The following is a 14,764-nucleotide window of genomic DNA, read 5'->3' as shown; positions in this document are numbered from 1 at the left end:
GATACAATAATGAAGCTAAAAGATGTTTATGGAAAAATGTTGCAATATCTATTTGTCTTTGACGTGTCAGATAAATGAATGCTACATTTTAATTTACCTATACAAATGCACAAGGGTTATGACTTTAAAAATAGTCTAAGACTAACTTCAAGGATGTGTGAAAAATGCCAACTCCTCTTCTCAAAAGAGACAGTTTATATTTCCCTTGCGTTTATCTTTTGTACCAGTACCCTTATCAGGGTTGTATGTGGCATGGGTAGAAAGATATCAACTGGACATTTAGTGTCTAGGGTAATGATTCCAATAGCCTATTCTGCAGTTTGAAGATATTAATAAACAACTGGTTTAGCTGCATTTCTGTAGTGATTCTGTGATTTGCTTAAGTGTACAGTGTATCAGTGGTTGCAAATTAGCAGTAGAAACCATGATTCTGAAATCTATAGATTTCACTTCCTACCTTGTCCCTTTCTCCATTTTCACCTCTACCCTATTAGCTAGATGATGGGTAACAAACTCTAAAAATAGAATTGTGAGCTGCTTCCCAAGAATGGAAAGAAACTCCATTTTCTGTGTATTTCTACTCCTCGACTCCCACCACATCTTCAAAAGATTCATGGAAAAAATTAGAAATCTTTTCTTGACTCATGCAGTGTAGCTTCAGCATTAGACATTTATAATTGTGAACTACACAGAGAAGCTAAAAAGGGATCTGAATGTAGAAATTATAGCATATGGGAAACGGTCACAGAAAATGTATGTTTTGTATATCTCTTCCTCCAAAAAATATAAGGCTCACTACGTACTCTCCTGTATTTTCAAGGTACCTTGTGGGTGTAAAAGTTTTATATTCTACCTCCAAAAAATGTGTATTATTAGTATTTTATGAAGTAATAATAGCTCCTTGAAGTATGCTGCCCTTGATTTAATCAGCAAATTTTTTTCAGAGATCTAATTAATCCCTTTAAGATTTAAAGGAAAAAGATATTTGTGAAGTTGTAGTCAGCATGTTTCTAGAACAGCAACTAACTGAAACTTTTTGTACTAGCATAAAATGTGCTGTGACGCTTTTTGCTGCCATAGGTTTCTATTCAAATTGCTTTGGATCTTTTTAATTAAGTGCAGTTACAGTGATGGAACACTGTCAATCAGCAGAAAATTGAATGTTTTTAATAATTTGCTTTTTAACCTTGATCCTTCAGATATAAAGCCAGAAAATCTCTTAATCAGCCACAATGATGTTCTGAAACTATGTGACTTTGGTAAGTTAAAAAGAAATTGAGTCATGATTCTTACGGAATTAATATTACCACATAGGGAGCTTGTTCAGCATAGTAAGAGGTTTTTGTTTGTTTGTTTGTTTGTTTTTTAAATAAATATGTTTACTCAGTTGGGCAGAGGAACATTCTGTTGAGTTATGCTGTTACTTGTTAGGCGCTGTGGAGTGGGCTCTGACTCAAAGCGGCCCTATGTACAAGAGAACAAAACACTGCCCACCCGCTCCATCCTCGCAGTCCTTCCTATGCTTGATCCCATCATGGCAGCCACTGTGTTACTCCATCTTGTTGGGGGCCTTCCCCTGTTATGTTGACCCTCCACTTTACCAAGCATGATACCCTTCTGCAGGGAATGGTCTCTTCCGATCATATGACCAAAGTAGGTGAGATGAAGTCTGGCCATTCTTGCTTCCAAACAGCATTCTGGCTGCACTTCTTCCATGACAGATTTGTTCGTTCTTCTGGCGGTCCATGGTATTTTCAGTATATCTTCACTAGTACCACAATTTAAATGCATCAACTCTTCTTCAGTCTTCCTTGTTCATTGTCCAGCTTTCACATGCATATGAGGCCATTGAAAATACCATGGCTCAGGTTAGGTGCACCTTAGTTTTCAAAGTGACATCTTTGCTTCTTAACACTTTAGAGGTCTTTTGAAACAGATTTGCCCAGTGCAGTACGATGCCTTATTTCTTGACTGCTGCTTCCATGGACATTGATTGTGGATCCAAGTAAAATGAAATCCTTGAAAACGTCAACCTTTTCTCCATTACTGTTGCTTATTGGTCCAGTTGTGAGGATTTTTGTTTTCTTTATGTTGAGTTATAATCCCTGTTGAAGACTGTACTCTTTGATCTTCATCAGTAAATGCTTCAAGTTGTCTTCACTTTCAGCAAACAAAGTTGTGTCGTCTACATATCATAGGTTGTTAGTGAGTTTTCCTCCAATCCTGATGCTGCATTCTTCTTCATATAGTCCAGCTTCTTGGATTATTTGCTCAGCATGCAGATTGGGTAAGTATGGTGAAAGGGTACAACCCTGATGCACACCCTTCCTGATTTTAAACCATATTTTAGTGTTTATAATGCATATTTTATTCATTTACCCCTTGTTTGAATGACAGCCTCCTCGTCTATGTACTGGTTCCTCATGAGCATGATTAAGTGTTCTGGAATTCCCATTCTTTGTAATATTATCCATAGCTTGTTATGATCTACACAGTCAAATGGCTTTGCATTGTCAATAAAACACAAGTAAATATCTTTCTGGTATTCTTTGCTTTCAGCCAAGATCCATCTGATTTCAGCAGTGATATCTCTCATTCAAAGTCCTCTTCTGAATCCAACTTGAATTTCTAGAAGTTCCCTGTCAATATATTGCTGCAACCCATTTTGAATTATCTTCAGCAGAATTTTACTTGCATGTGATATTAATGATACTGTTTGATAATTTCCATATTCTATTGGATCACCTTTATTCTTTGGAATAGACACAAATATGAATCTCTTCCAGTCAGTTGGCCAAGTAGCTGTCTTCCAAATTCCATGGCATAAATAAGTAAACGCCTCCACTGCTGCATCCATCTGTTGAAACGTCTCAGTGGATATTCCATTAATTCCTGGAGCCTTGTTTTTCACCAGTTCCTTAAGTGCAGCTTGGACTTCTTCCTTCAGTACCATTGGTTCTTGATCATATGCTACCTCCTGAGGTGGTTGAACATCAACCAGTTCTTTTTTGTACAGTGACTCTGTGTATTCCTTCTATCTTCTTTTCATGCTTCCTGCATCATTGAATATTTTCCCATAGAATTCTTCAGTATTGCAATTCGAGGCTTGAAGTTTTTTTCTTCAGTTCTTTCATCTTGAGAAATGCTGAGCGTGTTCTTCCCTTTTGGTTTTCTAGCTCCAGGTCTTTGCACATTTCATTATACTACTTTACTTTGTCTTCTTGAGCTACCCTTTGAAATTTACTGTTCAGATCTTTTAGTTCATCATTTCTTCATTTGCTTTAACTACTCTCTGTTGAAGACCAAGCTTCAGAGTCTCTTCTGACTTCCTTTTGGTCCTCTCTGACTTTTTACTTTCTTTATGTATGATGGTCTTGATGTCAACCCACAACTTGTCTGGGTTTTGGGTGTTGATGTTCAGTGCATCAAATCTATTCTTTAGATAGTCTCTAAATTCAGCTGGAATATAATTAAGGTCATATTTTGGCCCATGTGGACTTGTTTTAATTTTCTTCAGCTTCAGTTTGAACTTGCATATGAGCAATTGATGGTCTGTGCTACAGTCATCTCCTGGTCATTTTTTGACTGATAATTTTGAGCTTCTCTGTCACCTGTTTCCACAGATGTAGTCAAGTTGATTCCTGTGTATTCCATTTGGCAAGGTCCACATGTATAGTCGTCATTTATGTTGTTGAAAAAAGTATTTACAATGAATCAGTCATTGGTCTTGTAAAATTCTGTTGTGCGATCTCTGGTGTCATTTTTATCACAGAGGTCATATTTTCCAACTGCTGATGCTGCTTCTTTGTTTCCAACTTTCACATTCTAATCACCAGTAGTTGTTGGTACATCTTGATTATGTGTTTTATCAATGTTAGAGTGCAGAAGTCATACTTTGAGAAATTGATTGCTGGAAGAGTACTACTACTCCTGCTTTGTGTAGTGTTGTGTACTGTTTTTTAAATTCATCATATCGTAAAACCCATTGTCATCAAGTCGAATTCTGACTCATAGTGACCCTCTAAGACAGAGTGGAACTTCCCCATATGGTTTTCAAGCTGTAAATCTTTTTGGAAGCAGACTGCTGCATCTTTTCTCATGCAGGGCAGCTGGTGTGTTCAAACTGCTGACCTTTTGGTTAGCAGCCAAGTGCTTAATCACTGCACCACCAGGGTTTATTCATTTATCATATAGTATTCATTTAATGAGAGTTCAAAGCAGATACATGCACATGCATATGTTTTATGAAAAGAATTTTCTAAGAAATAATCTGTATGATCTTCTGGGTTGGGTTGGATAGAAAATATTTTTAATGTGGGTAGAAATTGTTCATTATAAACACTAAAATATGCTTGTAAAATACACATATATGACATTGTGTATATGCAAAAGTTATATATCTGTAGTGTCAAAAGATACTTTTAGAACATTTTCACTTATTCCCTTTAAATATTCAATGAATGAGACTGGTAATTGATATGTAATGTTCTGGCTCCTGGTTGAATATATAAGGAAGTTTTCAAGCTGTACATTGCCTAGTAAATAATTGTGTATATATCACTCTGTATTAAATACTATTAAACATTTACGTTAAAATAATCAAGAAAAGTTTTATGCCTTTGTCACTACGCCACCAGAGCTCTCATAGTTCATGGGTCCCTTTATAAAATTATACTTTCTCCTAATTCGTATTCTGAAGATAACAGCTTGACATTTTTAATGTTATTTTTCATACATTCAAATATAATCACAAATACAAGGTAGGCATCCACATGTGAATAAGAGCGCATCTCGATCTTCCTCATGAATAGAAGATTCTGATACCTAGGAGATGGGTCACACAAGTAAGAAACGAAAACATTCTAAAAATTCTCTTTGAAGAATGATCAATTTTATCCAGTATAGCAATTAGAAACATGCAGTTGTTTTCACTTAGTATTTTCAAAGAATTTTAATACTATGAGCCTGTGTACCTGAGGAAAAAATGTTTTACAAAGCTTAATTTTCTTTATGTTTTATGATATGGAATATGGCAAAGAAGAGTCCTCCTTTACCCTACACATCTTAAGATGTATTTAGGAGAATAAAGAAGGAAATACTGAATATTGTATCTAAAAGATTTTGATCGCAGCATTTTTAGCATTTCCTTAGCATTATGCTTTTCAGGAGCAACACCTGTTTCTGACTTCCTGTCCATGATTGTGATTATTACCAAATAAGGAGACTTAACCTCATGCACCATTTGTTATACATACGTGATTCTATGGGTAGGTGATCTGCTTAATCTCCAAAGTGACCAGAATTTCTAAAGCAAGTTATAAATGCAAAGAAATACCTGTAGAATGGTTACTGTTAGAAAAGAGTAGCTCAGTCCAGTATCGTTTATTAAAGCAAGTCTATTTTCAATGATAAGGGTGTTCTGAGATATGAGCCAGGCAGTAGGCATTTAGTGCTCTGTGCCCTGTGCCTCCCAGCAAGGCCTGCAGAGTTGCTTTCCGTTGGTGAGCATGCTGAACCCACTCAAAAACACATGTCTTTCCAGAGAAGTACTGATGAGCTGAAGTTAGGGGCTTTGTTTTTCATTGTGATGATTTTTGTTTGTTTTTAACTGTTTCATTTTAAGTAATGTTATTTTCCATTTTTCTAGACTGATATGCGTCTTGATTTTTACTCGTCATTTTAATATTTTATTTATCTATGACTATTTAAAGGTAACCTGTATTGCCTTTAGTGAGTTAAATGAATAATTAGCCCATCTGCTGACTTTATTTTGTGGCTATACAGTGGTCTCCCCAAACTTTTTGAAAAGACAGGGTGAAAAGTTGAGGTCGAGTCTATGAAGGAATTGTTGTTGTTATGTGCCGACTCAAAGCGACCCCGCCTTGGGTTTCCGAGGCAGTATCACTACGGAAGTAGATTGCCCAACCTTCCTTCTGAGGAGTAGCTGGTGGGTTTGAACTGCCAGCCTTCTGGTTAGCAGTCAAGTGCCTTAGGCACTATGCCACCAGAGCTCCTTATGAAGTAATTAAGATATCCCTAATAAGTTTCTCTGTCACACTAGGAGATGGAAAATAATGTCGGTCTGCTTTGTTTCCATCATTACCAACTGTTGTTTGTTTACACAATGACTAGAACTGATCAACAGCAATAGGTAACCAATACTAGTTTTTACCTTTGACTTCTGGCTAATGTGAGGACTCCATTTTGTTCTTAAGATTTGCATTATTTTATACAGATTTAAAATTATGATCTGGATGCTTATAAAAGTATGTGATGATATGAAAAACATGGATTTCTTTAACATTGGGGAGAAACTGGTTTTGTAGTAAATACCTTTTACATTTTAATTGGCATATGAATCAACTAATTTTAAAATGATAGCAAGGGCACTGTTAGTAAAAAGCCCATTCAAAATCAGTCATTCTGTTCTTTTGATATCCATTTAAAATATTACTAGCACTGAAATATTTTACCAACATAGAATTACTATTTCCTTTTCAAAATTTAACCTCAGGCTTTGGTATCTTTCAGGTTTTGCTCGGAATCTGTCAGAAGGCAACAATGCTAATTACACAGAATATGTGGCCACCAGGTGGTATCGGTCACCAGAACTCTTACTTGGGTAAGTTGTCTTTCCAAAATAAACAGAATGCCATCTATACATCTGCTGATCCTATATCATTAGCGTTGGAGTCATCTATGGAAAATAAAAACTTCAGTTATTTAATGTATCTGTTACCTATTGTGGTATAACAAACCATCTAAAAACTTAATGGGGTAAACTAACTATCATTTTGTTAGATTGCAATTCTGGGTATCAGCAATTTGAGGGGTCAAGAATTTGAGCTCAGTTGGGTGGTTCTTCTCTTGGTATCTCCTGAAGTCATTCATGCAGCTAGTCATCTGGCAGGTTATCTATGGACTGGTTGGTCTAGGAGACCTCAGCTAGGACAGGCCGCTTCTGTTCCATGGAGATTTATCCTCTAGCCGACTAGTCCAGGATTCTTCGTGTGACAGTAGACGAGTCCCCTGCAGCAGGAGCAGGGAAGCCCCAGTGCAGAGGCAGTTTTCTGTTTGAATGGTTTGTGCTAATGTCTCATTGGTCAAAGCACAATATTCAAGGGGTAGAGAAATAAACTCCACCTTTTGATGGGAGGAGTGACAGAGTCACTTTATAAAATAGCATGTGTACAGAAATGGGAGAAATGATTGTGGCCCTCTTTACTAATAATCTTTCACATTAAGAATGTGGATATCTGCAGTTTAACATTCTGCCTAATGTCAGCCTATAACGTTCGGAGCCAGTCTGTTCATTCATTCATTTAACAGATACTTATTGTGTATCTCTTATATCCAGCACTTTGCTAAGCACAGGGTCAACATGAAACCAGTTGCCATTTTTCTTCTAAGCAGTATAAATCCTGTTTGATGATAAATGACTAGTCAAACTAGCAGTACGTGGATGATTTTCTCAGCATCACCTCCACATCCATTCAGCCATCTTTGCCGGTTTCAGTGCTGTTTCAGCCATCTGTTAACACCAGAAAAGAGTCTTCTAATAAGGTTCTTCTTTTCTTTTTAATACCTTTTAACTTAGTGCCTGATCTCCACCACGTAGTTTCGATGATAATGATTCTCTACCTACTCTACTAGTAGTGGTTTCTTATTTTCCCTTGCTTGTATTTCCTTCTTTGAGACCACCCAAGGATGGAGAAAGAAGGTACACTGTACAAATAAAATTAGATACAATGGCCATGATGATATGTGCACAAATTGTAGGTTCCATCTCTGTTCTTTGGCGGCCATATGTGTATCTGGGGGACATGACAAGTTTAATTTTTAAAGGATACTTTATATATAATAGCAGTATGAGTGTCTGGATTTCTTCTGAAGATTGTGACGACTTAATTTACGCGTTGAGTTTATTTTGATGTTAACAGTTCATTTCCCAGCCGTTTGGTGGTAATCCTTGACTCACTGCTGACCTAGAGCACATAGGCATTATTGGCATCAGTTATTGAAAGCTTTATTGTTTTTTGGAGATCAAGAGCATGACTTATGCTAAGAAACAAGGGATGGTTTTATCGCTCATCTTTTGTGTTGATAGATTTTACAGTTTCTGTGCTAAACTTTAAACTCAGGTTTAGGATTGATTTTCTTTTATGTCTATCTGTGTTTCTTCTGTTTACCTCTTTCTGGACTCACTGGGAAGCACAGGCCTTTTTCTTTGGGTGGGGGATTGGAATTAGGATTTCCTGGACACTTAGGTGCTCACCATGAGTTGGAATCAACTTGATGACATCTAGTTTGATTTTATTCACCAGTGAGAGAAGTGAATACATACAAGATCATTCTTAGAACCCCATATAAGGATTCAAGTATGGTAGAAAAATACCTTATAATGTGGTTTTATCTGTACTCACAAGAAGTTCTTTCCAAGGATAGCCTTGTGAAACTTCAGAAACTTTTTGCTACCTAAAACACCTGCAGGAAGACTGAGATTATGTTTAGAGTTGTGTGGTAGCTGCCAAAAGTGGATGGGAACCTAGTGCAACTAACTGAATAGTGCTAATTAAATGATTGCCAAATACTAGTTGAAGGGTCATATTGCTTGTGTAAAAATTTCATTGAAATCAGTTGATATTTTGGTTTACATTAAGAATTTAAATTTATATACATTCTTGAGACTTTGCCCTTGACATTTCAGAATAGTTTCAGCAGCATAAATTATTCAAATCAGTTGACAGAAGAAAAATAGCTTGCAGCGGGTATGTGGGGATTTTCCGTGGGCTTCTCCATCTAGTACTACTGAGCAAGGATTTTGTCTCTCATACAAAGAAAGAAAGAAAGGTTAGCAGCCTTCCCTCCAGAACAAGCTACCTAAAAGATCAAAGAGATGGGAAGGGAACGAGATAAATAAAATATTGACTTATTGTCACAGTGATTTATTATCCTAAACACGTTTTGGTTCAACGTTAACAGTGCTTCAGAGTACTTGTTAGAGTTTTATATTACTACTATATCATTGTGGCTTTCTGAAATTCCATCCTATATATTTTTCAGAGATTTCGTTTTCAACCTTAGGTTGTTGATGTTCGAAGCAAAAGGAGATATGGCTTCTTATATAATTTGCTGTTTATAATTTGAGTCAAGGCTGCTGGCACTAGAATACAGACACAAAAGCTGTTCTGAGGATACCTCTGTGTCTCTCTCTCTCTCTGTGTGTCTGTGTGTGTGTAGCCTTTATTTGTTAACAGTAACACTTCTGTAGCTCAGATCCTAGGAAAGAGTTATAAACCACTAAGGAAACTGAGGGGAAAAAAAAAAAGCTTTTAGGGGCAATAACTGTCATAAAGCTCTGTATACAGAGGGCATAAATAAATATATTAAAAGTAAATAATAAGATAGAGCTTAGTACAGTCTTAACTAGTAGAAACTATTACTATAAGTAATCAAAGGTTAAAAAATACTCGCTGTTGTTTAATAAGACACATAAATAAATAGTAAAAATTTTAAAAAAATTCTGTTGGGGTTAAAAAATAGATATATCTCTATATAGATATAGATACAAAAAAAATTTTGCCATATTCACTATTTTTAAGTGTACTACTGAGTGACAGTGACATTTACCATGTTGTGCTTCCATCACTGCTATCCATTTCCGAAAGCTTTTCATCTCCTCACACAGAAACTCACACCCATTCAGCTATAGTGCCTGCTCTCCCTTTGCCCAGTCCCTGGTCCCCACTAATAAACTTTGGTCTCTAAACATTTGCCTATTCTAGATATTTCATACATTATCGGCCCTTCTGTGTTTGACTTATTTTGCTTAGCATAATGTTTTCGAGGTTCCTCGTGTCATAGCACCTATCGGAACTTCATTTCCCTTTATGGCTGAAGAGTATTCCCTTGTCTGGATAGATCACGTTTTGTTTATCCATTTGTCTTTCGATGGACACTTGTGTTGTTTGCACCTTTTGGCTACTGTGAGTAATGCTGCAGTGAACACTGATGTACAGTTATCTTTTTGGGTCCCGGTTTTCAGGTGTCAGGTATACGACTAGGAGTGGAATCACTGGGTCATACGGTAATTCTGTGGTTCACTTTTTGAGAACCTGCTAAACTGTTTTCCACCCCTGCTGCATCATTTTACATTCCCACCAGCAGTGGGTGAGGGGTGAGGGTTTCAATTTCTCCACATCCTTGCCAACACTTGCTATTTTCCTTTTTTCTGACAGTAGCCATCCTGGTAGGTGTAGAGTGGTATCTCATTGTGGGTTTGATTTGTATTTCCCTAAGGAGCTCTGGTAGCATAGTGGCTAAGGCACTTGACTGCTAACCAGAAGGCTGGCGGTTCAAACCCACCAGCCACTCCTCGGAAGGAAGGTTGGGCAATCCTACTTCCGTAGTGATACTGCCTCGGAAACCCAAGGAGGGGTCGCTATGAGTCGGGGCTGACTCGATGGCCAATAACAACAACAACAATGGCTAATGAGGAGCTCTGGTGGTATAGTGGTTAAAACATTCAGCTGCTAACCAGGAGGTCAGCTCTTTGAACGCCCCCAGCTGCTCTGCAGGAGAAAGATGAGGCAGGCTGCTTCCATAAAGATGTACAGCCTTGGAAACCCTGTGGGGCAGTTCCGCTTCGACCTAGAGGGTTGCTATGAGTCAGAGTAAACTCAATGGCAGTGGGTTTTTCTTTTCTTTTCTTTTTATAAATGGCTAATAACTTGGAGCATCTTTTCATGTGCTTGTTCTCCATTTGTGTCTTCTTTGGAGAGAGGTCTATTCAAGTCCTTTGCTTATTTTTTACCTGGGCTGTTTGTTGTCAGTAGTAAGTACATTTTAATAGACCAAACTCCAAAAATGGTAAGATGTAACTTTTTGACATTTAGAGAACTAAAGGATAATTGCCTGGAAAGTATACTTCTTGGGAGCATTTTATTCCCTGCAGTGAGGTGCTGTTCCTCTGATGTGTGTACCGTGTTCAGGTTTATGAAGCCATTCTTGTTCAAAATACATCCAGGTGTGAATAGATTTCAAATCAGTGTGTACTAACTAAATTGGTATTAAACTGTTGGCTTTATTTGTTTAGGTTTATTCAGTTGTGCTCTGAATTTTTGCTTGGACATCTGTAATTCCTTTTTTTCAGCCTTTTTTTCCATGTGGCATTTTAAATTCTTAAATACATAAATGTGCTTTAAATCATGAATCTGTTGGAAATTACTAAAACAGTGTATTTATTCACTTGCCAAGACAATCCCTTCTTTTGCTTTTCAGAGCTCCCTATGGAAAATCTGTAGACATGTGGTCAGTGGGCTGTATTCTCGGGGAGCTTAGTGATGGACAACCTTTATTTCCTGGAGAAAGTGAAATTGACCAACTTTTTACCATTCAGAAGGTGCTAGGACCACTTCCGTCTGAGCAGATGAAACTCTTCTACAGTAATCCTCGCTTCCATGGGCTCCGGGTAAGAGATTTTGCTAAAACCCAAAATGGCATCAATATAGCAGTATTTAAATCATTGTTCATTGGACAATGGATGCTAAGCTACCCATTGAACACTGTCCCTTTGCCATTACAATGTTTATAATCCCCAGTACAATATTTGATTTTTTAATCTTTCATAACATTTGTGAAAAATGAAAAAAAAATAGAATTTGAAAATGGGAGCTGTTAATGTTTTTTCTGATTTGTAAATTCCAATGTTAAGAAATCTTTTCTAACATATGCATTATTATATTCTAAACTTTTGTTATCTTAGATTTTTTCTTTACCCAAAGTATTAAGCATCTCCCAAAGATACAAAATGTGTGCATGCCTATCGCCTATATCAGAAAACTGCTTGGGAGTGATTTGAGGAAGACTACCAATACTTGCATCCTGCAGGTTTAAAGGTGCTTGTTCTAATAAGCATTTCTTGTCTGTTTCCAGTGAAATATCAAATCTTATTTTCAAACTCATGAACTGTCTTGTGCAAGTGAGACTTGTTCACTTGTACAAAACTTATTTTCTGAGAATATGCTAAAAGGGATTTAGAAAGAATAGGCTTTACCCAAACGAGGCACATGACGTGCAGAGGGACCTTATTGGAGCAGCTGGCTAGTTCCAAACCAATTCTCACTTCCATCTACCCCAAAAGTTACTCTGAGTTTTCAGCTTCCCTGTTTGGTAGTTGGCCACGAATTGGTTGTTCATCACAAGAACTATAAAATAATCCCACCACCACTCTTTTTTTTTTCTCTTAAATGCATAATTCTCAAGCCATGTCTTTCTGATTTGCAAGACCCATTGGTTTAGTCTTTGACTTTCTGTTGGTCAGTGTATTTCACTTTATAAGCACCACTCCTCAAACGTGCGGCTCCAGCACAGTGCCCACTCAGGCTGGGCTCCAGGGGGCTGGAGACAGGAATGAACGCCCCCAGTTTCACTTTCATCTTCTTCCTGCTTTCGCTTTCTCTTCCAAACCTGTCTGCATTACCTCAGGCAAGTCTCTCTCTCCTCCTTATAGTTTTACTTTCGTAAGCCAAAAAAGAGAAATTGTGGCCATTAATTAGGGTGTATGTAGCACATGTGGTCCTTCTGTGTATAGTGCCACAGAGTTATTGAAAATTTGTCATACTAGCTGCTGGAATCAATAGGACTTGCCCTTAGTCTAGCAGAAAGGAAAATCTGTCATTTTCAGAAAAGAAGTTAGACATAATGAATGAATTTCTGTTCACTGAGAATAAAGCCCCACTCCTTACCATGCATGGCCTCTGAAACTTTGTCTAATCTGGGCCCTCACTCCATGTTCTTCTGCCTCCATACTCTCGCCACACTTGCCTTTCTTTCTTTCTTTTCTTCTCACTTCTGTAAGCATTCAACGATTTTTCCAGCTTCACAGATTTGGGACTTCCCAGGAAGGTGCTTCCCTGGCCCAAGCCCTTCTAATTCTGTGTCAGCTCAGAGAGGCCTTTCTTAAATGGCCCCTCTCTCTGACCCGCCCACATGCTGCCCCCATCTCTCATCTGTTTCTCTTTCCCATGGTACCCTTTTTCCAGCATAACACTTGTCACAGTATGTAATCGTGTTATAGTTTTGTTTACTTGTTAACTGTCGAGTTCCCCCCACTGGAATATAAGATCTCCAGAGGCAGGAATCACCTGTTTCATCACTGTATTCCCAGCATCTGACACAGAGCCTGGCACATCTGATAACCACTCCTTCAATATTTGAGTGACTGATTGAACCAACGTGTATCGCCTGCTCTCAAGCTCAAATGCATTCCCTGCTCTTCATCTCTAATGCTTCTTTTACCTCCGTCACCATTTACCCAAATTATTGCCAAACTGGTCTCTAACTAAAGGCAGTGGTTCACATTGCTTTTAGAATGATTTTTTTTTTTAAAAAAAAAAAAAAGCACATTTCATTCTCTTTCCTCTTTGTTTAAAAATGTCGACAGGATTGCCAGTAAAGTTTGACCTCCTTAGAGTAGAGTAAAAACTCCTTGTTCTTAGCCCTCCAGCCTTGTCTTCCGCCCTTTCCTGTCCCCTGCTCCGTGCCCCTATCCTTCGGCCACATTGAACTCCTAACTGTCTCCTTGCCTTGTTGCTTCTCCAGTGCTGCATTTCCATTTCTGTAATGCTCCCAGCCCCCGCCTCAGTCCTCTTCCTCCTGCTTCCCCCACACTCAGGTCCAATGTCCTCCCTCCATGAAGCCTTCCTAGCCTTCTCCAGGCAGAAGGGGCGACCCTTTCTTTTGTGCTCCTGTAGCACTCTGTTCATACCTCTCGTAGCCCTCGGTGCATTCTCCTTTGGTTTGTATTACATGCACCATTGTATCTTGCAGCAACCTAGAATAGTGCCTGCTAGGCAGTAAGTGTAGAATGAATGAATATTTAACCTCAGAATTTTAACACTAATTACTGGAACATTAAGCTTGTCTGAAACTTCCATTTTTCTGTTAAAAAGGCTCTCTGAAGAGGGTATAAATAGGTATCTGACATGGCCTTTGGCCTTCAGTAACCCACAAACGAACTGAAGAATTAGGACTTTCTGTATGAAATAATCAGAAAAATACAGCTTAAAATAAAGCATGTATATTAAATTTTTGCATTTCTTACTACATTGTACTGTTTTCTATTATGTCTCAATGTGGTTTAGGCCATGAGAGCGTAAGACAGTGTAGAAAGGTGGAAATCATAGTTGGCTAGATTCATCAGAGAAGACTTAATGGAGGAATTAAAATTTGAAATGGGTATTGAAGAACAGGAAGCATTTGATGAGCTAGGACCACATGAAGGATCTCTTTTCTCATTGTCTGTGATCCTGTTTGTTCACAGACCTCCTCACTGAACAGTATCTGCAAAATGCTCAGCAGCATATGACAAAGCTGGGTAGAAATACCCTTCAGGGAAATTGCTACGTCCGTGACATTTTGACTTTTATTAGCTTTAATATTTTTACATTTCAGCCTGAAAGTGTTTGTGATATTTTAACAAAATTAGTTTAGTCTTTTTAGAGGTTTCACAACATCTTTCGAGGAAGATGTTTTCCTTCGTAATTCTACTTGAGAATGTCTGCAGCAGATAACTAAGCACACAGGGTGTGCAAACTGAGCTCCCGTGAAGCCACACAGACTCACCAGTAATTGGTCCAGTGTTTTGGGGCTGAAGCTCTGGAGTAAAACAACCCCCTCCCCCCCAAAAAAAACAGTTGGCCTTTGAGTAGATTCCTGCTGGCCCCATGACTACTGGGAGTAAAACTGCTGGGGTTCAAAGCCT

General features: G+C 38.1%; 1 protein-coding gene across 1 annotated transcript in view; it reads left to right on the top strand.

Moving 5' to 3' along the window:
• CDKL5 (cyclin dependent kinase like 5) overlaps positions 1–14,764 on the top strand; it is a 73,884-nt gene that overhangs the window by 23,481 nt on the left and 35,639 nt on the right. The window contains exons 5-7 of the mRNA XM_007958384.1: positions 1,200–1,259; positions 6,532–6,622; positions 11,281–11,470. Of these exons, the coding sequence (XP_007956575.1) occupies positions 1,200–1,259; positions 6,532–6,622; positions 11,281–11,470 (341 nt within the window). The remainder of the gene's footprint in view (positions 1–1,199; positions 1,260–6,531; positions 6,623–11,280; positions 11,471–14,764) is intronic.

Source organism: Orycteropus afer, unplaced genomic scaffold (genome assembly GCF_000298275.1).
Source record: "Orycteropus afer afer isolate SDZICR_OR568_19922 unplaced genomic scaffold, OryAfe1.0 scaffold00949, whole genome shotgun sequence".
In the NCBI taxonomy this organism is placed as follows: domain Eukaryota; kingdom Metazoa; phylum Chordata; class Mammalia; order Tubulidentata; family Orycteropodidae; genus Orycteropus; species Orycteropus afer.
The sequence above is the reverse complement of the archived record's forward strand: the minus strand, read 5'-3'. Positions and strand labels throughout refer to the sequence as shown.